This window comes from Aspergillus eucalypticola (assembly GCF_003184535.1).
Source record: "Aspergillus eucalypticola CBS 122712 chromosome Unknown BO83scaffold_26, whole genome shotgun sequence".
Taxonomy (NCBI): Eukaryota; Fungi; Ascomycota; class Eurotiomycetes; order Eurotiales; family Aspergillaceae; genus Aspergillus; species Aspergillus eucalypticola.
The window spans coordinates 442,191-463,855 of record NW_020290300.1 but is presented as its reverse complement, the minus strand read 5'-3'; the positions used below and the strand labels follow the sequence as shown (position 1 = coordinate 463,855).

Here is a 21,665-nt window from a genome sequence, read left to right as displayed (position 1 = left end):
ACTACTATTGTGTAAGTACATCCTAGAGTCACGGCTCCTACATGAATCTCTGAATAATTATGCTCAAAATAATTTTCTCACACTATTGTTCCCAGCTGACGTTAACTATTTACGTGATCACCTTTCAAGAGGGCCAGTGTACGACGACGGTCCTTGGCCATCAAGGGTACCCACCAGCATCTCTCACAAGTTGGCTTGATCAGACGAGGCAATCCAGTCATATTTATCCCCCAGGTACTTCTGGGCCCGTAGATCTCCCGAGCGCGCATGGCCCTCAAATTGCTCCGCCCTTGCAGCTCGACCACACAGCCGACCCAGCTCCCCACTGGCGGTGCTACTAGTCACTTCCTGGTAAGTCACCGTGCGCAGATACTTGCCCACCCAAAGACCTCCTGTATACCGCGCTGCCTTTTTGGTGGGTAGGACATGATTCGTTCCGATGACCTGTTTGAAAAAAATAGCATACGTTAGAAGCAGCCTTCCGAATTCCATGTAAGCTTTCCTATGGCGGAATCCAGACCTTATCGCCATATGACACGCATGTCTTTTCTCCCAAGAAAAGCGCTCCATACGCTGTCATCTTCTCTAGTGCCTCACGGGGCCGCTTGGTGAAGATCTGCACATGCTCACTCGCATACTCATCCGCCAGTCGCCACGCCTCGTCAAGGGAGTCCACCAGGATGGCTTCTCCAAACCGGTCCCACGATGTGCCCGCCAGCTCGCGCGTGGATAGATTCGGAAGCAGCTGATTTATGATGTCAATGGCCGCCCGTCCCACGCGCTCCGAGGTCGTGATGAGCACAGCCGGCGAATCCGGCCCATGTTCAGCTTGTGACAGAAGGTCGGTCGCTACCGTGAATGGATCGGCCGTCTCATCGGCGACGATCAGAATCTCCGTCGGGCCTGCAAAGAGGTCGATGCCCACCTCGCCAAACAACTGCCGCTTTCCCTCCGCGACAAAGGCATTTCCCGGTCCCGCGAGGAAGTCCACTTTTCGGATGGTCTCTGTGCCCACCGCCATCGCCGCGATCGCCTGAACCCCGCCAAGCAGATGAATTTCATCGGCTCCAGCCAGATGCATCGCGGCCACCGTGGCATGGGGGATCTGACCGGCAATTGGGGGAGTACAGCCAACCACATAAGGCACACCAGCCACCTTGGCCGTCAGAATCGTCATGTGGGCGGATGCTAGCAGCGGGTAGCGTCCTCCGGGGATGTACCTGGTATCATCGATAAGTATGGGATTCAACAATTAGAAGTTGGGTTACCACATACGCTCCAACGCTGTTGATGGGAAGGTTTTTCTGGCCCAGGTGCACTCCCTTGAACTGGTCAGTGGCGCCTTCACAGGCATATGTTTCATTTAATTTTCACATGCTGGATGGGCTTACCGGCTGGATCTCATACTCAAAATCGCGAATAGAGTCTCGCTGGGCCTGCGCAAAGGCACGAACGTTCTTCTGCACTTCCTTGATGTCGGCTATCGTTTGGGGCGAACAGGCCGCCAGGGCAGCATCTATATCATTCTGGGAGAGCTTGAACGAGGCTGGCGACCAGCGGTCAAATTTCTCCGAGTACTTTCGGACTGCTGCATCTCCATTGGCACGAACGTCGTCGATTACCCCCTTTACAACGCTACTCACGTCCACCTGAGGTCTCGCAGCTGAGTTCGGGGGTTGAGACTTGCTTTTCAAGTATCGGACCGTCATGTTGAAGTCGTATTAACTATTTGATCAAGGTAATCAAGGATATGGGGAGAGACCTACAACTACCATCGGACAATGGCTTACTTATATGATGAATAGCTACGGTAAGTAATGTTCATACAACTCTATCGGCTCCACTCGGCGGTCCGCAACAGCCTTCGGAAGTCGGCCAGAAGTCCGAGTATAGGTCAGTGCATTACCATCACAAACTAAGCAATTGACGAAATGGTGTGTTATGAGGAGGAGTAAGGCCGTCGGACTCGGCCGGAGGGGCTGGTAATTCATGTAATGGCACATGCTTCCGAATTTCCTTTGCGTTTGGTGATACTCTCACAGATAGTCCGTCACAGAATCCGCGTTCTAAGGGCTTCTTCCACCGCGATTTATTTTTGCGGACTATTAACCCATATCGTCTCTTAAGGAGTCTGTCGCTTCTTCCCCACTCATATGGGCATAGATCGCCCCTCTTGGTGATCCTTGTTCCCGTCCCCGTGGGGTGGAGCCGAGGTCCTTCGGCACAGAAGGTACAGCCTTCACCATTCGAGGCGGAACATCAACCCGACATCATTGTGAAGGTTGCTGAACACGATTCCTATGTGTTCCATCCATTTTGGGACAATGGGAGGGAGAAGCGCTATTTTCAGTCCACGTCACATGATCTATAACGTTGAAGTAGGTAATGTTGCATCACCTACAGTTAGCCTGTTGATGCCAATGATGATCCTTTGCCACAAGACCTCCTATAATACGACTTGGCTGTGACATTTGACACGGGCATAGGTGCATCTCTATCGTACAAACTACCGGATGAAGCCGTTCTGCTTGTGGGTGATTTTTCTGTTTCAAATAGCTGTATGCCAAGGGTGTGACATACAAACATCCTCATTCCATTGACTTCAAGCTTCCGTGAAGTTGGGCGAGGAAAGTTACGCAAGTATACCACTCAAAGTACCGCTCTATCTCAGCATCAAATGGTGCTCATCAACATTTTCACAGTGACTCCATAGGCACGCCAACTTGCATGGCGTGGCAAATATAAATAGAGAAGATGAGTTAATCTGCTGCCAAAGTCTAACCTTGGCATGCTCCACATTTTAGCCTAGTTACTTGACTTCATGGGTTACAAAAGCATGATCGGCATTCCCCAAATGGGTCAGGTACGGGTCACTTTCGACCTGTCGTAAATCCCGGGGTAACACTTTTCTCCTTGTACATGAGACCTTCGTATCGTCTTTCAACATGCATCGCCATGCTGGCCATAACCATAATTCCCCACTGATCTTACTAGGGTGCTCTAGCCGGCATCATGCTGGTAAGCTTGCCAGAAAGGGCAGGCTAGGCGGCTTTTGAGAAGGCCTCGGCCTTACCCAGGGCTCACACACCGCTGACCCTTCCATGACTTTGTGACCATGTCCAACGTGTTAAAGCTGATAGTATAGAGAAGATCGTTGCCGGTCACCTCTCTCTGCTATGCTGACATCGCCTGATGCCCGATATTATAACGCATCGATCTGAGTTATGCCTTTTATCTTAAATCTTAAAATTTGCTCAAAGAGGAACAGATACTGGTGAACAATGAGCTGTCTCCGCAATATGTGAAGCGAATGTGGCCGGTAATTGCAACCAATAGCAGTACTTCTGCTACAACTATAAGCCTAACATTGATTGAACTCGTGAGGTAGTGAACATATATCTTGGACTCTGCTTTCTAAACTTCAGGGGCTGTCCGCATGCAAACTACTGAGTTCGGTGGATACTACTAGTGATCTTTGCCTATCATATAAGATATATGATACGAATATCTCAAATCACATTGATCTGTCTGGCTTGTCCACTGTATCTCGAATACCTTATCTTCCCGTTTCCCTATCTTTCGCTGATTATTTCTCGGCAGTTCCTCGGATGGGAGCCGGGCACGTGCATGATGACCGTCATGTGACTAAAGAAGAGGCTCTGGCTCACCGGCCAATCGGAAGGACGGAAAAGCAAACTTACGCAAAAGAAACCCCTCACGGGCCGACGAACCCCTCACCCCTCATGAGGGGACAAGCCCTAAACTGGTTAAACCTGGCCCGAGTTATCTAATTTATACTGTTAGCAGTTAGATCTGGCCCAGCGGGTGTCGAGCTGTCACCAACCGTCGGGTCCTAGATACGGCCTCATCCACTTTTGGCGCTAAAGGGCGGCCGGGAGGGAAAAATTTTATCTTGGGGGCTTTTCAGCGTCAGGATGTTTCTTTTTATTTCTGTCTCCAGTGACTCTTTTCTTCCTCTTCTCGTGTGCACCGTAAACCCCATCCCTCAGAGCCGGCTCTGTGGACATCTTCTTTGACCCCCTTTGGATCCTCCTCGCGGATAGCTTTACTAGCGCATCCTCCCTTATTCCCGGAAACTTTAATCTCACGTCCATCATCATGTCGAAGCCCGTCTACACCCTTGCCGAGGGTAGGTGACACGTATCCTTTCTCTTATCTGTCCAATGTCTCCTCTAACGATGTTCCTCCAGGCCAACCCCTGCCCAACCCCTCCGTCAGCACCACCCTGCCGACCTTTGGCGGCGGTGCCATCACCACCTTGGGTGATACCTTGCTGATCGAGACGTTGACCCATTTCAACCGGGAGCGGATTCCGGAGAGGTACGGCCGCCCTTCCGGCTGACCCACCGCTCATCGGCACTTTCGTCCACTAACCTCGTCAATTCATTCAACAGAGTTGTTCACGCCAAGGGTAATGGTGCCTGGGGTGAATTCCGCGTCACCAAGGACATCTCCCACCTCACCCACGCCAAGTTCCTCAACGGAGTTGGCAAGACCACCAAGGTGCTTTTCCGCGCCAGTACCACCGGTGGTGAGAAGGGTAGCGCAGATACCGTGCGTGATGTGCACGGCTTCTCCGTCAAGTTCTTCACCGAGGAGGGCAACCACGACATTGTCGGCAACCATGTGGTAAGTTGACTTGTTTCTCATGGACATCTGAGACATCGTCTCACCTGTAGTAGCCCGTCTTCTTCGTTCGTGACCCCGTTCGCTTCCCCTCCCTGAACCGGAGTCACAAGAGGCACCCTACCACCGGTCTTCCCGACATGAACATGGTAAGTTCAACCTCTTTAGACCACCATCCTGATTGTCGACCTTGCCGAATTAACTGGGTATCTAGTACTGGGATTTCCACAGCAACCAACCTGAGAGTGTCCACACCCTGATGCACGTCTTCGGCTCCCGCGGTCTGCCCCAGTCCGCACGCCGCATGACCGGCTTCGGTATTCACACCTTCAAGCTGGTGGGTCACGACGGCAAATTCCGCTACTGCAAGTTCCACTTCAGACCTGTGCTGGGCTCCCACAACTTCACCCCCGAGGAGGCCACTCGCATGGCTGGTGTCAACCCCGACTTCCACAACGAGGACCTCTTCCAGGCCATCCTGCGCGGTGACTACCCCAAGTGGAAGTTCTACATCCAGGTTATGGAGCCCGAGCAGGCTGAGACCTACGGCCGCGCCGTCTTTGATATCACCAAGGTGTGGCCGCACAAGGACTTCCCTCTGATCGAGGTCGGCGAGATGACTCTCAACCGCAACGTAAGTAGTGTTCTGAGCAGTCCTACTTTTTCTATTAGTGCCACTGTGCTAATGATAGCCGATCAGCCCGAAAATTTCTTCGCCGAGATCGAGCAGGCCGCTTTCTCGCCCTCCAACCTAGTGCCGGGTATCGCCGTGACCCCTGATCCTAGTAAGCTTTCTTCTTCCAAATTGTGTGATGTAGATGATGAGTCGAACTAATCCTCTGTAGTGCTCCAAGCGCGTATGTTCGCCTACCCCGATGCCCAGCGCTACCGTCTGGGAGTCAATTACACGCAGCTGCCGCCCAACCGGGCCATTTGCCCCGTGTATGCGCCCTACGAGCGTGACGGTCTGGCCACCATGGGCCGCAACTACGGTGGCGACCCGAACTACATCAAGAGCACCCTGACCCCTGGCGTGTTCAGCCAGTCGGTGCAGGAGGTGCGCCACCACGAGTGGCTGCGCTCCGGCGCGGTGCTGGGTCTCAACGAGATCCCCGTGGACGACGAGGACTTTGTGCAGCCCCGTGCCTTGTGGAACAACGTGTTCGATGAGGCGGAGCGCAGCCTCTGGGTGAACAACGTGGCGGAAGCCTTGGAGGGAGTGGTGCCGGAGATCCAAAAGGCCACCATTGCCATGTTCAGCCGGGTGGAGCCACAGATCGGCCAGAGATTGGAGGCTAAGCTGAAGAGCTCCTCCCGGTTGTAAATGGACAGCGGGAGCTTATAGATTATAGATACATAACGATAGACGATAGACAATATAGAGAGTGGTTCAAACAAGAGATGGTCCCTGAAACGTCAACCTGGTTGACTTGGGGGGGGGTCATGGTCCCGTGACCTCACCCCGCATAACCCCGCCAGTTACCCTTTGCGATCTGACCAGGATCAACAGCTTACTACAGAGCACTCAGCCATGGCGGTGCAAAGTCTACTAGATTCTAACCGATATAATCCCAGCCTGATGGACAATTCTCCACATCCAGCCGAACCGTCGATATGGTCCGCTCGGGCCGTGCAAGAGGCATGCCTGATGCGCTACTTCGTTGAGGAGCTGGCCCCTTGGGTAAGGTCTATTCCCTCAACCCTCAATAGCAACACGACCCCTGAAAATGTTGGATGAAGTTCGATTCCTGCGATGCTGGTAAACATTTTGCCCTTGTAATGCCCGATCGCGCGGCCCAGTGTCCAGCCTTGCTCTACGCTGTCTACTCGGCAGCTGCACGACATCTCGGCCGCTGGCAATCCACGGGGACCCGCCCGGTCGCCTTTGCGGGGAGACATCTCCCCAATCTTGGGGATGGCATGGCCCTTGCCTACCAGTCCCTCTGCATTTCCCATTTTGTGTCAGCAGATGACGCCGAGATCCACAACGTGGATCTGCTGGCAGCGTCCGTCATCCTGCGTTTCTACGAGGAATTCGACGGTTAGTCGGTTCGTTCAACTACATTACAGTCTGAATTGCTAACAAGCAGGAACCACAGCGGCCCTGGCTGGCGTTGACGGGAAAACCCATCTGCATGGCACCCAAGTGTTCCTCAACGCTCAGGGCCACGCTGCATTGCGCTGTGGCGGACTCCAACTGGCGGCCCTTTGGGTTGGCATCCGACAAGAGTTTCACAAGGCCTTTCTCGAACAGCGTGTCGCCGAGCTCGATCTGAGCTGCTGTGACGGGTCTGTCTATCGACAGTTGGGTTCTACAGACGATCCCACCTGGGCGAATCGAGTGGTGCTGCACTGTGTCGATGTGCTCCGGTATTGCTATCGCGAGGAAGGTCATGCTCGGTCGCAATATGAGGAACTGTGTGCCTACAACCAGCAATGGCAAGCTCTGACTCCGCCTACCTTCGATCCCTTGTATTGTCGACCCCCAAACACTGTCAAGGGGGAGATATTTCCTATTCTCTGGTATTTGGATGACTGCATCGGTGAGGGGTAGTCTTCAAAGGTCAGAAGTATCGACACTGACGACGCTTACAGTCACGGGTATTCAACATTGGCACCTTGCCCGTCTTCTCCTGACCGTATTCGACCCTACAGTGCCCCGCCTTGGGCCTGGACGCAAGGCAGCCATCGCACGAAGAGAGGTATTGCATGTGATTTCCGTTGGTAGTCGAGCCTGATCGCTAACTGCGATAGGCCGAGGTCAAGCACCATGTGTTCAGTCTTTGTGGGATAGCCATCTCAAACAAAACCGCTCCAGCACTCGTTTCCGCCTGCATGGGAGTATCCATGTGTATGCTGTCTTTTCTTCATGGCAAAGAGATTCTCTGATTGACTAATGAATTCCAGGTGGTGATCGCATGACCGATAGACGGGAGCAAGAGGCCCTGCTCGATATCTTGCTCAAGACCGAGCAGATTCATGGACTAACTACAACCCATGCACAGAATTCTCTCCGGGCGGCCTGGGAATGGGATACTACAGTCTCGCAAGTGCCATCCTCTAATCACAACACCTGACAGGGTTCTTCGGCCGGGAATTGCTCTTGATTCCCAGAAATGCACCTATGGTTGCGTCGTCACAATTGGGTGATTGTAAACTGTAAATCAGCTCTGTTGCACCTGTTGAAACCTTAAGAGCCTCTACCCCACCCAGTAACCCTACACTGGTGTGCAGGATAGCTTCGGGTCGACTCCACGATATTGCGCCGATGATCTGCTGTCCATATCGTCTCTGTGGCCTTGCGAGACTTTCCGTCGATGTGATTGCTATTATATCAGCCATATCACCCCGCGAAGCCATCGGTTGAACGCCGCATAGCATTTCTCTCAAGCGCTCTGCGAGCATGTGAGACTCGAGTCTGAAGTTCAAGTGTACTAGGTTTAAACCTTCCAGTCCACCCATAGTAGTCACATTGTCAACAGAACAGCCCCGACCTGCCTCTCCAACTCAGCCATTTCCAGCCCTGCAACAGCATTGGCCAGTACATATAGCTCTTTAACTTTAACTTGGCCTTTATACTTCGCCTACGATAGTCTCGTTACACTATGGCAAACCTCTGCCCAAAGGATCAATGGCAGGTAACCTGCGCATCATTCACGGTCCTCCAGACAATGGTGTGACGATTACGACACACTGTCCATGTTTGCAGCAGGGTGCAGAAGGTTTAACTTGCTATATAAGCATGTGCTTATCACACGTCCCACATACCCCTGGGTGTGTGCCCTTCAGACGCCCTTGTACTTGAGCAGCTACACTGCAACCTGCATCTACACCTGATCAGCATGTCTGATTTCTTGGCCTGGGCCTTGATAGTCCTTACGACCACGGCACTCTTCAAGCAGGTCTACGGTTACCCAGCCCTTCAGCCGAATCTACCGCGACCACCAGTCACCCCTACCCTGCCTGATCTTTCGCCACTGGCAGCTGACGATGTTGAATACAGCCTCGCGGACGATGAGAAAAGACCAACCACCAGCAGCCTAGGCATCCACTACGGTGAATGCTACTATATCAAAGACGTCAACAGCGGCAAGACACTCGGATCGGATGGCGGCATATACAGTTACTACAGGTTCGGAAGCGCACGACGAACCTTCCAAGTGTGGAACACGCGATCATTCCCAAGCCCCGCCGATGCAGATTGGAAGTATGCAGTGCGCGATGGCGGCAAGTTCTTCCTGTGGGATCCGCAGGGCAGTACCCAGACGAATGGGGGCAGTTGGGTAGCGACCAATCTAGGCGGCTACACCTATCCCGGCTTCGGCGGGTACTGGTACTATCTGCATTTCAAAGGTCAACGGGCGCATACGCGGCCTCATCGGGGGACAGCTGTGACGTTGGGGATTGCTCAGGTTGAGCCTCCCTCTCCGTTGCCGAATTATCGCGGTCTCAAAGTCTCAGGTGATTATGTATTGAATGAGGACAACGAAGATACTATCGATGTTATCTTCGTGTCGACAGGTTGCCATGATGATGATAATGATGTCGTCGATGTGTAAATGGAGGCTAAGTAAGCCTTGCAGCCAATTGATGGTGTGGCACGTATGGGTGCACCCGAAGGAGCAAGCCTGGCTCTCTCCGGCTCTTATGATCATGTTGCCCTGAAAAGTTTGCTCCGCCAAAGGAAAGTTCACTGTCAGAAAGGCAAAATTGATTCGCGAAAAATATGTGCCAAATTTCCCATGACCTGTAGCGATGCCCATCAACAATCCGAAAGTATGAGAGAATCCAGCCCAGTCTAGATCCAGCCTAGTCAAATATAGATATTATGAACGTGATACATTTCCCAAATTACTCGTGAATATCGTCATCAACTCGCTCGGTCATCATCTTCACTCGTCGAACTCATCATCCATGTATTGGTCTTCCTGTGCCCGCATTGCCTGCATGAGCATCGCCTGGAATATGCTGTTACCCCCTTCACGGAGACCCAGTAAGCCATATTCATCAGTCATATCGTAGGGGTCATCATCAGAGTAGTCGTCGAGGTCGGAGTCGCCAGCGATATTTTGCGGACAGTCCGGATAAGGCAGGATGTCAAAATCAACGGACGTATCCTTAAACATGTCCTTAATGCTAGTATAACACTGCTCCGGTGTCTGGCCAAATGGGATCTGCTGACCCGGGAGTTTGACGGGGTCGGTGATGTCCACGGCGAGCATCTTGACGCTCTTGAGTGCGGGAAGGCGTCCCTGGCGACGCTCCTGTGCCAGATGCTCGGCCAAACCTCGGACGGAGAGGTTACAGTCCTCGACAATGAGCTTTTCGAGGGTGAAAGGGAACTGGGGCTGCGGCGGCAGGAATGCTTGCTGGACGGTCAGTCGCCGGAGCACGGAGAAGTCGCGCAGCGGGCCGATCTTCGCCTGGCGGGCCACATAATCCTGGATGTTCTCTCGCTCCCAGGGTTCGCGGTTGAAGGTCATTGTCAAGTCTTCTAGGGTGTCTTTGTGGGGTAGGACTGCGGCTCTTAGTTCGGGAGCAGTGGGTTCGCGAACGGGGCGGAGGTTATGAGGTTGGTCCTCAGGGTCGGTAGTAAAGTTGTCGTAAGTGAAGGAGGTCACTGTGCGGCATGCGCGCAGTAACTTGGTGACAGAGGGGGCATCGAGGTGGCAGAGGCGTAGGCCGATCCGGCTCATGGTCAGAGACTGTGGAGTCCAGCAGGTGGGGAACAGGTCGTCACTGAGGTGGGCTTCTTCAATATCTATCGAGCGTAACTGGAGCCGACTGATCATCTCCTCATAGAAAGCAAGCGGGTAGCCCTTGAGAAGATCGTCGCCCTCGAACCACAGGTCCTCAAGTTTCGACAATACGGCAGGATGGCGCTTCCAAGCTTGTTGGAGTGGCTTCATGGCAAAGTAACCTCCCGCCAATGTCAACATGCGGAGGTTTGGAGCTTTCAAGATAAGCAAGACGACCATAAGACTGTAGTCAAACTCCTCCTCCTTCAATACACTCATCCAGTCGCGCTCGTCCTCCTTGTCCAAGCGGAGATCACGTATGGATGAAGTAAAGAGCTTTCGGTCGTTGGCAGTCAGGGGCCGCGGGCTTTTATGAAAGACATGATGATCGTGGTCCGGAAGAACGGAGAGGCTGCGGATATGTTCGCCTAGGCTGGGACGACGGAGGACGGCACGGGTGATGGAAACGAGATTTCGCAGATCGCCAGGGAAGCCAGACAAGTCAACATGCTCGAACAGCAGGGGCTGGGCGAGTTCGCGGAACAAGTGGCACACCCGACACAGATTGTACAAATCGATGATTTCCTGGATCTGTGCGCTCACTCCCTTCCCATTGTTCCCCGGATCCTCCTCATCAGTCTCGTCAGTCTCATCATGATCATCCTCGGCGACCCAAGGAGGGCGTGGGAACAGTCTATCGGCAGGGGGTTGTTGAGATTTGGTCTTAGCGTTTTCATCGGGAGACTTGGTGGTCTGATCCTGCGGGTTGGAAGGATCGCTATGGGCAACGGAGGAAAAAATCTGCAGAAGCAGCTCCCCGGGAAGGTCTTGAATGTGAACCATGGTGTTCAAGAAGCTGGAAAACTGAGATGACGGGACCAGCAGCACTAAAGGCCGCCGAAACAATAGAGATGAACAAGAAGGACAATCAAGATGGGAACATTGACACCAGATCAGAGAGGAAAGCAAGCTTAGTACCTATACGGAGTACCTGAGCTGCCAACTAGAAAGACGGTGAAAAGATGAATATTTATCAAGAAACGCGTCGCGTAGGAGATAAATTGATTGATCAACTCGTTATTTTGGGATTAATTGACTTCGTGACGCGTGGGTCACGGGACTGGCAGAAACTCCCCACCGCTCTGGTGTCTTGGTGCCTCATCGCCTGATTCTTGTATTCCATGACTATACCAACTAGTAGCACTGTATCGGTTTGATACATCTGGAGTAAGTATGTCAGTAATTGCTCGTGACAGGGGTTATCTGGCAACTAACGACTAGGAACGGGGAACCAAAACTGGGTCCCTTATTTAACTTCTGACACTCTTGAATTCCACTCCGCAGTCAATTATTGCAGGAACCTGGGTTCGTTAGGACCATTATATATATTCAACACTACTACTCTCTATCATATTACAGAGTTCAAGTTCAACGATACCCCGGCAGTTGGGTTCACTAAGGCACCCAGTGATAGGACTGGAGTACCTTTGATCTGACATGTAAGACAAACAAAATGTCATATAAGTAGTAGTACCTGATCATGAACAAAACCCCGGTTCATGACGTCATCACGTGTCCTGCCCCCGCCCTGCTTTGTCTATCTACACCCTCATCCATCCCCTATAAAGTCTGTCACTGATCATTATCCCTCTCTATAGTACTTCAATACTAGTAGTGATACTTTGTCTATATTCACCCTTATCTCATTTTGATCATGCCCGACTTTTACCCCGCTCTCCGCAATCGCCGCAACAACGAGCTCGCCCGTCTGGCGGAGGAGCATCTGCAGCATGACCTGCGCTCTGAAGACCGCGACGCTCTCACCACGGCCACACAAAAGGTCGCCTGGTGGACGACAATTGGCTCAGCCGTTGGTCTTGGACTCGGTCTTTATGCTGCCTTCCGTCTAAGAAGTTCACGCAAGGCCTTCTTCGAGGTCTTTCGCGCCCGCGAAAAGCCCACTCACGTTGTCTTTGCCGGCGGACGTTCTGGTATTCACTAATTCCAGTGCTCCTTCTACTAGAATGCTGTATACTGACATTGTTGCAAAACAGAGCCTATCCCAGATATTACTCCCCTGCTGAAACCCACCACCATGGGTGATTTTACCACCTATTTCTTTGCTAGCGCGGGAGGGTTCTTCTTAGGCGGCGAACTTGGTAGGTTTCTGCATCTGAACGATCCCACTACCCTATTTAGAGGGCTTCTACTAAGTAATCACCCCACTGTAGGTTTCTTGGGAGGAGCATGGAGTGGAAGTCGCTGCATCACGGCGGATCCCGATCGAAGGCAGAGAATCGAGACGGCCTTCCGAAAATTCCGGGCGGAGGTACTGCGCAAGGAGGCGGACGAACTTGATCGAGGGCTAGATGTATCCGATCAGATGTTTTGATCGAGTGACATCGTGAGATGGGAGGAATGAAAAAGGATACGCTCTTTTGTTAACGATTTTGAGAAGGCGACCACCCTACGACGGCTTGCCACCACTAGTATGATCCGCTATCAGTTGATATGACGAGCGAGACGATTGTATAACTACGAATGTAATCGAAGTACTCTCAAACCAATCAAATCCTTAACTCCACCGGGTTTTCTTTTTTTTTTTTTTTTTTTTTTTTTTTCTTTTTTGATATATGACCTGCAGCAGTTAACAACCCCGCGGCCACAGCCAGCGAAGCCATTCTCGAGCACATGTCTTCCAGCTTCCCGAGAAATAATGCTTAACCAGTACATCTGGTGAAGTCTGATCTTCGCCCTGGAGGACAGCAAAGGATCGTCGTGGAAGGATGATTACGTCGCGAACGCGAACCACCTCGTGGAGATCGCGGAGCTGCTGAATCTGCTCGTCATCGCACTGTAGATATCCCAGCACCGCATCTGTCCACGCACTGGGACCAGTCCAGCTCATCACGTCGATGTCCGCATCAGCCTCTGCAGTCTGAGTGGAGATATAGTGGGCTGTGCGGTCAGTAATGGACTGCAACACGTCACGAAAGATGGGGTGACCAGGAACGGATGCCATGGTCCACTGAACAAACTGCGGAGATCGGGGCAGGCCAGTTGTGGCGGCATCGCCCTCCAGGCCCACAATCACAGCGGGTGGTTCATCAACACCATCTTTGACTGCACCCATGATTGGCCACGGCAACGGGTGGAGGAGGTGGACATCGAGGTCATTGTAAATCCCACCCCGCCCGAATAAGATCAAGTAGCGGCAAAAGTCGGATTTCAGGATAGGAGCGGGTAGGGCTTGGAATGTGGCTGCGTATGACCCAGTATCATCGAGTTCCTGCGCAAGTTCGTAGCAGGAAGTCTCCCTCCAGTACTCGACTTTCCATCCTGATTGGAGCCACGAGATGCTATGTCTGTCCGGATAGAAGCCGGATCCGCGGGATCCTGATGTCGAGATGAAGAGTTGGTGGACTGTCTGTGGAATGGCAACCTTGAGAGGGTTGATAGTGACAGGGTCTTGCTGTAGAAGCGCCTGGGACTGTGATTGTGTGAGGTAAAATGCAGCGAGCAGGCCAAGCAGGACGATTGCCTGGGTAACCCACAGGCAGCGACGCCGCATTGGCAGGGCTGGAAATGCGAGCTATAACGCTGGACCGGTAACCACGCCTTTGTCAATCAGCACATCGGCGAGACATGGCCTGACAAGTGGGGGAAAAGCTTTCATGACCGATTCTCTTGCGTTGGACCATGGGGACTATTTAAAGTCTTGAATAGTTCTTCCTCAGTGGGACAGCGACCCACCCGGCATGTTGCGGAAAGGATGCACTTTGTCTGCGCGCATATGAGAGAGAGCGAGAAAGAGAGACGGAGGCGAGGGTTGGCGTGGGGATGAGTTAAATCCGTTGCATTTAGTCTGCGGAGGGTTGTTCTGTCGCTTATGCTGAAGTTGCAGGCTGATTCTATTTCATCAGAGTACAATGATGCCTTGCTGTTTTGAACTCGAATCCATCTTCAAGGTGAGGGCGTATCCCTGTCAGCTTCTACCCTGAATGCTCTCTCACATGCACGATGTTCCGGGTAACCAACCCACTAACGAAATAGCTCCCCACTCGGCGTCGGCACCAATTCACTCCTCCAATCCGCCATCACCATTGCCCATGCCCAGACTTACTAGTGCCCCAAATATGTCCCTGAACCATCCACTAACAAAACTGCCCGTCAGGCAGACGAATTAGGGTTGTGGCCGGCGCCGACAATGCTTTCAGGACCAGCCAGTCGGAGCAGCACCGAAGGACGCCTACTGCTACGAGGATCAGGTGGGATATCAGCCATTGTGGTGTATTAGCGGCTATTCATCGGGTGCGGCTGGACTGGTGGCGTGCTAGGTACCGCTAGGATGAAGCCTAAAACAAGGTCGTTGGAAACAGGAGAATCAGAACAAGTTTGGACAAATTGCGGAACCTGCAAGGTAGTACTTCATAGTAACATCAGCCCTAGTGCCCAACAATCCTTCATCGTGATGAAGTTTATTTTCCTAGATGTGTCAAAGACTCGCGGGCTGTTTTTTTTTTTTTTTTTTTTGAGCCCAAATGCAAGAACCAAATTTTCGCGACGCTATGCAATGCACCGCAGAGAATCTCTGCAACCATTTCCACCCAGCAGTAGCCACCCACCGAGTGGACCAACCAGGATAGAGTAGTAGTCATAGTCGTAGTTGATAATGGCAGCAGTAGTATATACATTCCGTACACAGGGGGGAGGGAAATAACATGCAATGAACAAACAGGTAGTAGGTACGAGTAGATGCCGGCTAGAGGAGAAAACCAAACCATAGACGCAAAACAAAATCATGACATGAAAAACCATTCCTCGGAACTCATCGAAAATGACCCATTAAACACCAATTCAAAACCGCAAAGTCGAATACCCCAGAACAGCCCAGCTCGATCTGGGAGATTAGCAGAGAGGGAGACGAGTGTGGATCCCGTGAAGAATCCGCCGGGTACCGGAAGGACTCAACCCACCCTTAGGTGGAGGCGTTGTTGGCGCACGTCCAGCTAGCAGAGGAAGAGCTGTCGTGAATGGCCTTGCCAGAGACGTAAAGACCCAATCCGCACTGGTCTTGTTAGTATCAATGTACAATTGTAGAACGGGAATAGAAAATTTGACAACATACAATAGCGCAGGCAATTGCAAAGATGACGAGGTTGACAATGGTCAAAAAAATCTTTCTGGGCGAGGCAGTATACTGTCCACGGTTCATGACCAACCAGAACATGGCAGGGAGTCCGTCTGAAATGAAACGATAAGCCTGGGGTTCCCCAGAAAAGGCGGAAAGGGTGAGAAGGGGAACTTACAACTGAACCAACTGCCGAAGAGAGAACTCTGCAATCACAACATCCGTTAGTGACATCACATTTACCGCACGTCTCAGGGGCTAGGATAGCATACGATCAAACTCAACAAATCATTGAAGACGGGGATCGACTCGGCAATGACCCAAGCAATCACCCACACGCCCAGTGCAATGGCGACCCAGGATCCGACAGCCGAAAGACTGTTGGTGTGCATCTGGGGAGAGCCGCGCCAGACGCGGACGTAGATATACTTGGACGCGACATGACCGAACACAACTCCGGCAATGATCACCTACCACCGAGAGTATATTAGTACGCAAAATCGAAACGAGATATGGAGGAGACACTCACAGTAGGAATGGCAAGGCCGTATGCAACCTTGCTCATCAGCGGACCGGCAGAGGACAGAGCCGGGGAATCAACGTCCGGACCGGCGTAGCGGTAAATGACCATGGCGGTGACGATGTACATGGTCGTATCGGTGACCTGCAGCATAGCCAGCGACTTGGGGAAGTCGCGAGGATCCTCCATTTCCGAGGCAAATCCGAAGAAGGCCACGTGAGCAACTGCAGAGCAAGGATTAGGAAGGACGCCCCGAGAAAAGATAACAAAATGCACAAGGACATACTGAAGGCGAAGACGATGTTGGTTACTGATAGGAAAGCGGTCGAGAAGCTAGGATGGGTGGTGATGTCAACCTGAACATGATCAGGTGCTTGCACGGCGATGGCCACCATGGTGACGATCGTGGCAACTGTGATACTGGTACAAGCTGTTGAGAAGGTCGTCAGTCTCGGTCTGAAAACCAAGCAGCAAAGAGGGGGGTTTGGGCTGGACATACAGGCAAGAGACATCCAATACACCTTGCCCATGGTGCGAGGCAGGGCACCGATGAAGCTGACGACCAAACCGACGACACCGAAGACGATGGTGCAGGTGCCATGACCAGTGATGGTGTTGAACAGCACGGTGAAAGTGAGAATGTGACTGGACATCAAAAAGATGCAGAACAGCAATTGGCCGAAGAATAGGATTTCGCGGCCAATGCGGCCAAAGAGGATTTCTCCTGCATCACCCATGCTGTGGACTTGGGGATAGCGCAGCTTGAACTGGCCGATGACATAGCCAGTGTACCAGGAAATGCCAGACAAGCCTAAGATGAGGAAGATGGAGCTGAGCGATGCATATTAGCGAGGGTACAGAATAGAATGAAAGTTGACAAAGTGGAAGCACTCACGGGACAATTCCGAGAGTCGCCACGGCCGACGGCAGGGACAGAATTCCCAGGGAGATATTCTCCGCGATCATCACTATCACATTTCAGTTTAGACAATATTTCCTCACCCTTGATGGTGTTTGTGTTTGGGGGGAAGCCACGGGGAGACTTACATATACCACAGTGCCACCATTTCATGACACGGTACTTGACCTCACCACACTCCTCATTGCCAAAAGGGTCATTTTCCGGGGGGGATTCATGGGCGGAGATCTTCTTCTCGGCCAGATCATCAGCCATGATGTCGGAGTCGTGGTGGACGGCGAGAGCCTCAGGATCCCGGGTAGTGGGAGCCATGGCGAGAAGAAGAAGGGAGCGGAGCGGAGAGGTGGTTGTAAGTTGTCAAGCGGAAAGAAGATAAGAGGCGCTACACTAAGAGAAGGAAAGAAAAAGGAAGGGGAGAGAGGAGAGAGAAACAGGAGCAAGACAGAGAGGAAGGGAAAGGGAAAAGAAAGAGAAAAAAAAAAGATAGAAGAAGTTTGATGGTAGCGGAGGGCTGCAGACAGACACACCGGGGGAGGGCTATACGTATTATGGGCGGGCTGACGGGGAGTGGAGGAAAGGCTGGCCTTTGCTTGACTAGTAGACTAAATAGCAAAGTAGCAGTAGGGTGCACCGTAGTATCTAGCACGTAGCACGTAGTTATCTACCGTTGGTTATTATTAAGAAGCTGCGGGTTTAGGCTTTTTCTGCATTTCACTCAGATTGTGGGGGGGAAAAGAAAAGAAAAAACGAGGATGAAGTTTCGCCCGTGGCCACAGCGCGGTGGAGCCATCCCCGAGCCCGATAATCAATCTCCTTACGTTAAAGGCAGACTAAGTCTGTCTGTCCGGTGGTTCAGTTGGGAAGGCAGAGCGAATCACACTGGAGAAGTCGGGCTGGATTTCCCCCAGAGTATCACCCGCTGGGTTGATCACTCCAACGGAAAGTCGTTACCTGGAGAAATCCATGACGGTGAACTGTTTGACGTGAGGTGACGGTCGCAACATCGAAGCGGATAGAGTTTGGGGCACCCCAGGCGTTTCCTGATCAATCATCCATCATCTCCAAATGCTAGTACGTACTTAATAATTTTTAGACTGCTAACTAGACTACCAGGCTAACTAATGCTGCGGTTATGCATGTGCCATGGGTAGGTAGGTACTGGTGTAATATCTGATTGCGGTAAGAACTCTGAAAAAAAAGTTATGCTTTCAACCAAGATGCCCCCGTTGCTGGTGGATTCTACGTAGCCCGGTGTACCTGATGGTAATAGTGTGTATATTTCCAGGCTGGTTATCTCCTGTTGCTCTTTCTAGAACTACGGTGTGCACCAGTTATGAATCATTATCCATCGTAATCATGACAATCGAAGAGGTATGTACCATGTATAATAATCATGATAATGAAGAGGAGGTAAAATAACAAGAAAAGCGAGGGTTAGTAAAAGAGACAAATTGACGAAAACGGACAAAAAGGCGAAACAAGTTGAAAAGAGAAAAGATTTTATTAGTAGTGAGGAAAATGAGAGAGGGGCACATGGAGGTTTCTGATTGGCCTTGAGTGCTAAGCTAACTGAAAAGGGTTGTTCACTAGTTCAAATCAGGACATGCAGACGCTGGCTGCTGAGTCAGGATCTGGGCGATGAAGGGGCAATGGTTCCAATAATTATTGTCCATCATGGAATGAATATATGAGCAGCTGAAGCGAAGGGAGGTTTTCATTATTTATTGTTTACTTATCCGCTTGGTCAATGATTTGACTCAACAATGGGCCTCGATCTGACAGGAATCTGCACAAGGACTCTTAACCTTCACCGGACCATTGATTTCAGCTACATTCTTTTCCTTAGTGTACCGAACCCAACGTAACCACTATACAACTAGAAAATAGAAATCAATAAGTGTTTAGTGAACTGTTGCATTGACGGTCCTTTTTTTTTTTTTCCTCTTTCCTTTTTTTCCTCCTTGGCTCGTCTATCTCAACCACGTGGAACCATGCCAGTCTGTAGGGTTAGGACCAGGGCGCTGGTAATTCTGGGGAAATGATGGCGATATGACCAAACTAGGTGATTATGATTTTCATAATTAATATCGCCGGCTTTTACACGGATGGTTGATAATGCCCTTTTGATATACTGATAAGGGAAAAGGCGAGTGTGTATATGTTGGAAGATTTGGTCGTTGATCCGGTTCCTGGCCGGTTAGCCGGACCCTTCATTTCCTTACCCACGAGTACTAGTGATCTAACTGGATAGATAGCCGGTAGACAGGAGCACTACTACTCCATACTGCGTACCTCTCAATTTTCCAGCTCCCCCTTCCCGCCTTCTAGAATAAGTGTGTTAGGGCTTGGCTATGGTTATCCCCGGAACCAAACAGTAAGCAAGGCAAGAAGCGAAGAGGAGAAGCAAGAGAGAAACCGAGAAAACGATCGATCAAGACAAACCAGCCAGCTCGGGATTCCGGGGATTAGACGGGCTCGCCAGTTAGCTCGTGTCGCTTCCCCATTTCCCTGATGTTCCCTGATACAATTGGATCAGAATGTCACACTCCCCCCCATTTGTTTCCTTCTTCCCCATACTTTATACGACTAAGTACTAATCCCGATGTGTTTCCTCATGGTCAACCTCAACCCGAACCAACCACCGGAAAGGAACCCGGCCCGGCTCCGGTACCACTGCCGGTGGATCTGTCTTGGCCCTAAACCGGAGTATGAGTAAGTATGTATCTTGATAGATACTGTACCTCTCTCCACTCTCCAGATACGTCCCTTCTATGTACTAACTGTTGAACATAATCGCACTATCTATCTTCCTATCAAGTCTGCTTACCCACTGTAGATGATCGAATAGAAATTCCCACTTTCCCATCAGGCAGCTCTGCCGACCATCAAGGCCAAGGCTGGGGTACAAAGTCTACATACATAGTTAGGCAACTACCGGCTACAAAATCTTATTACACACACTGAGGCTATGCCACGACATTCCGATGATGTCTTCAGTGGCAACAGCTGTATCCCTCTTTTCTTTGGCCAGTGTAGAGCTATCTCCCCGACGCACCCGGGGGTTCATCCAGGCCCACTCCGGCCCCCCCGCGCCCGTGTGAACTCATCCCCAGGTCGAAGCCTCGCTCGCTCGCTCATCTGCCTGGTCCGCCGATGTAACAAGCGGCCATAGGATTGGCCGTTGTGTCCGTGTCGGATGTCCTGCACTTGAATGTCGCCTCCTGGTCGTGTATGGCCGCCATTCTCCCGAAGTGAAACTTGCATTCGCCGTGAGCGAGCGGCACCCACGGAGACCGCGTGTCCCACGTTCGGCTCGTCCCTCTTTATCCCGTCGAGGAGGGTCCTTGTACCTTGTTATTACAGATGGACGATGGTTCTTCCATCAATGATCGTCGTCGCTGAAGCCGGGGGTGAGTAGCTCGTGGAGAGATGGGAGGGGGTCGAGGAAGGAAAACTGCGAGTGATCAGCCGCGATGAACCGATGTGAAACCGCCGTCCCCATCCTTGCGTCGGCCGATTCGCGTCTACTTACTAGCTGGACTAGATAGTTGCCACCAACCAGGCTGTGGAGGGCCCCCTCGGTGACCTTCCGGGGCAGGTCACCCGGCTCAGAGGTCCATTCGATCTCTGCTGACCGTCGTGATCTACCCCCAGCATCTGCCATCGACTGACTGGAGAGTATTTGTGGACTAACTGGACATTCATCCATCGGGACACACAATCAATAAGGATGAAATTCGGTCATCTACCAGTCAGCTCCAATAGTGAAGTGGCAGCCAGGGAGGGAGAGGGGGGGGGGGGGGTGCCTCACTTTGTGTGTAGGATATGGTGATCGACTCCGATGATGTCGGTTTCCCCCGGTCGTCTCTCCTCCTTCCCTTCACATTTCGCCGCTTTATCCCCCGGGGGATGGGCCTGAGCACTTGTTATCCCTTTGAACGTGTTGAATGAATTCATTGAGAATACCGGATCTCACATTATGGTCGACGAATGCTGCCTGGTTGTCAATGGAACAGTCAGGAAGCCACGGCGAAAGTCTTTCGTCGAAGTAGGGCACATTGTCACGAAGGGATGCATATGATTCCCGTTCTGACAAAGGAAACAGCTGTCGGAGATGGAGTTATCGAGCTCGTGCTAACGTAAAAATATCAACTAGCCCAAACGCCGCCGTATGATGGCGCTCTCAAGGGATTTCAGCCGCTCTTCCAGAAAATCCATTCTTCATCCAACCTCATCTGCCCGCGGCCCAATCCTACTTGGAGATATATACGAGAACGACCTGAACAGCCTCCTTGGCCTCAGTGCTGCTGACCGTTGCCCCGTTTCGGTAGACAGCTGATCGATCCATCGTCACTCACGGGCAAGTCAAAGCACCTACGAGCGTCCACGGGCAATAGCACAAACGCCCTCAGTATCAGCCAAACCTTGTCGGCACGGGAAACTGCTTCCCCGGGGTCACACAGCTGGTTCTTCATACCAATGGCCCCTCGCCCTCTTGCCGTTCGGTGAGACCCGGAATACCAGTTACGAAGGTGGCGTCCCCCATCTCTATTCCGCCGAAAGATCAACAACACACTTGTTTCCCTTCGGATGAAACATCCTGACCGCGTTGTCTAGATCATCATAGGCCGGACCTCGTGGCGTTCCTGACGGTGTCGTGTACGGACACGTAGCAGACCGGACGACCACAAGACCACCCCCTGATTCAGA

The 21,665-nt window shown here is 51.7% G+C and overlaps 10 protein-coding genes across 10 annotated transcripts; 4 read left to right on the top strand and 6 right to left on the bottom strand.

The window, feature by feature from the left end:
* Positions 1–183: 183 nt before the first annotated feature.
* On the bottom strand, positions 184–1,709 carry BO83DRAFT_320765 (histidinol dehydrogenase family protein; the record flags this gene model as incomplete). The annotated part of the gene is made up of 4 exons (XM_025527823.1): positions 184–444; positions 521–1,220; positions 1,276–1,328; positions 1,392–1,709. 4 exons carry the CDS (start codon positions 1,707–1,709, stop codon positions 184–186), a joined length of 1,332 nt encoding a protein of 443 aa, XP_025384790.1.
* A 2,410-nt stretch (positions 1,710–4,119) lies between these two features.
* On the top strand, positions 4,120–6,031 carry BO83DRAFT_344924 (catalase; the record flags this gene model as incomplete). The annotated part of the gene is made up of 7 exons (XM_025528734.1): positions 4,120–4,150; positions 4,212–4,341; positions 4,416–4,650; positions 4,704–4,796; positions 4,862–5,281; positions 5,348–5,432; positions 5,493–6,031. The coding sequence occupies 7 exons, from the start codon at positions 4,120–4,122 to the stop codon at positions 5,969–5,971; spliced, it is 1,473 nt and encodes a 490-aa protein (XP_025384789.1). The 3' UTR covers positions 5,972–6,031.
* Positions 6,032–6,178: 147 nt separating this feature from the next.
* Positions 6,179–7,931, top strand: BO83DRAFT_367857 (uncharacterized protein; the record flags this gene model as incomplete). The annotated part of the gene is made up of 6 exons (XM_025529779.1): positions 6,179–6,328; positions 6,388–6,688; positions 6,747–7,190; positions 7,243–7,349; positions 7,402–7,498; positions 7,555–7,931. The coding sequence occupies 6 exons, from the start codon at positions 6,179–6,181 to the stop codon at positions 7,722–7,724; spliced, it is 1,269 nt and encodes a 422-aa protein (XP_025384788.1). The 3' UTR covers positions 7,725–7,931.
* An 810-nt stretch (positions 7,932–8,741) lies between these two features.
* On the top strand, positions 8,742–9,206 carry BO83DRAFT_297724 (uncharacterized protein; the record flags this gene model as incomplete). The annotated part of the gene is made up of 1 exon (XM_025527121.1): positions 8,742–9,206. A coding segment is annotated over one exon (465 nt), but the record flags the coding sequence as incomplete, so codon positions are not given.
* Positions 9,207–9,373: 167 nt separating this feature from the next.
* BO83DRAFT_118646 (uncharacterized protein) lies at positions 9,374–11,431 on the bottom strand. Its single transcript, XM_025525998.1, has one exon. It carries the CDS (start codon positions 11,226–11,228, stop codon positions 9,540–9,542), a length of 1,689 nt encoding a protein of 562 aa, XP_025384786.1. The 5' UTR covers positions 11,229–11,431; the 3' UTR covers positions 9,374–9,539.
* Positions 11,432–12,023: 592 nt separating this feature from the next.
* Positions 12,024–12,960, top strand: BO83DRAFT_381358 (uncharacterized protein). Its single transcript, XM_025531970.1, has 3 exons — positions 12,024–12,376; positions 12,440–12,544; positions 12,617–12,960. The coding sequence occupies exons 1-3, from the start codon at positions 12,100–12,102 to the stop codon at positions 12,775–12,777; spliced, it is 543 nt and encodes a 180-aa protein (XP_025384785.1). The 5' UTR covers positions 12,024–12,099; the 3' UTR covers positions 12,778–12,960.
* Positions 12,961–13,032: 72 nt separating this feature from the next.
* On the bottom strand, positions 13,033–14,249 carry och4 (putative alpha-1,6-mannosyltransferase subunit (Hoc1); the record flags this gene model as incomplete). The annotated part of the gene is made up of 1 exon (XM_025534254.1): positions 13,033–14,249. The coding sequence occupies exon 1, from the start codon at positions 13,954–13,956 to the stop codon at positions 13,033–13,035; it is 924 nt and encodes a 307-aa protein (XP_025384784.1). The 5' UTR covers positions 13,957–14,249.
* A 544-nt stretch (positions 14,250–14,793) lies between these two features.
* BO83DRAFT_118630 (uncharacterized protein) lies at positions 14,794–15,266 on the bottom strand. The gene has a single exon (XM_025525997.1). The coding sequence runs from the start codon at positions 15,167–15,169 to the stop codon at positions 14,864–14,866; it is 306 nt and encodes a 101-aa protein (XP_025384783.1). The 5' UTR covers positions 15,170–15,266; the 3' UTR covers positions 14,794–14,863.
* On the bottom strand, positions 15,004–17,304 carry BO83DRAFT_367842 (putative amino acid transporter). The gene is made up of 9 exons (XM_025529778.1): positions 17,084–17,304; positions 16,932–17,004; positions 16,536–16,867; positions 16,323–16,466; positions 16,046–16,260; positions 15,789–15,986; positions 15,695–15,722; positions 15,514–15,629; positions 15,004–15,453 (listed from the first exon to the last, which is right to left on the bottom strand). The coding sequence occupies exons 1-9, from the start codon at positions 17,265–17,267 to the stop codon at positions 15,364–15,366; spliced, it is 1,380 nt and encodes a 459-aa protein (XP_025384782.1). The 5' UTR covers positions 17,268–17,304; the 3' UTR covers positions 15,004–15,363.
* Positions 17,305–19,893: 2,589 nt separating this feature from the next.
* Positions 19,894–20,619, bottom strand: BO83DRAFT_452955 (uncharacterized protein; the record flags this gene model as incomplete). The annotated part of the gene is made up of 3 exons (XM_025536880.1): positions 19,894–19,997; positions 20,033–20,276; positions 20,488–20,619. 3 exons carry the CDS (start codon positions 20,617–20,619, stop codon positions 19,894–19,896), a joined length of 480 nt encoding a protein of 159 aa, XP_025384781.1.
* Positions 20,620–21,665: the final 1,046 nt, after the last annotated feature.

Bases quoted from the DNA above. Each gene is read 5' to 3' on its own strand.
- BO83DRAFT_118646 (XM_025525998.1), bottom strand. From the start codon at position 11,228: ATGGTTCACATTCAAGACCTTCCCGGGGAGCTGCTTCTGCAGATTTTT.
- BO83DRAFT_381358 (XM_025531970.1), top strand. From the start codon at position 12,100: ATGCCCGACTTTTACCCCGCTCTCCGCAATCGCCGCAACAACGAGCTC. The intron at 12,377-12,439 runs GTATTCACTAAT...GTTGCAAAACAG, and splicing joins CTTTGCCGGCGGACGTTCTG to AGCCTATCCCAGATATTACT. The intron at 12,545-12,616 runs GTAGGTTTCTGC...ACCCCACTGTAG, and splicing joins CTTCTTAGGCGGCGAACTTG to GTTTCTTGGGAGGAGCATGG.
- BO83DRAFT_118630 (XM_025525997.1), bottom strand. From the start codon at position 15,169: ATGGTTTGGTTTTCTCCTCTAGCCGGCATCTACTCGTACCTACTACCT.
- BO83DRAFT_367842 (XM_025529778.1), bottom strand. From the start codon at position 17,267: ATGGCTCCCACTACCCGGGATCCTGAGGCTCTCGCCGTCCACCACGAC. The intron at 16,868-16,931 runs GTGAGTGCTTCC...TGCATCGCTCAG, and splicing joins GCGACTCTCGGAATTGTCCC to CTCCATCTTCCTCATCTTAG. The intron at 16,261-16,322 runs GTATGTCCTTGT...CTTGCTCTGCAG, and splicing joins CAACATCGTCTTCGCCTTCA to TTGCTCACGTGGCCTTCTTC.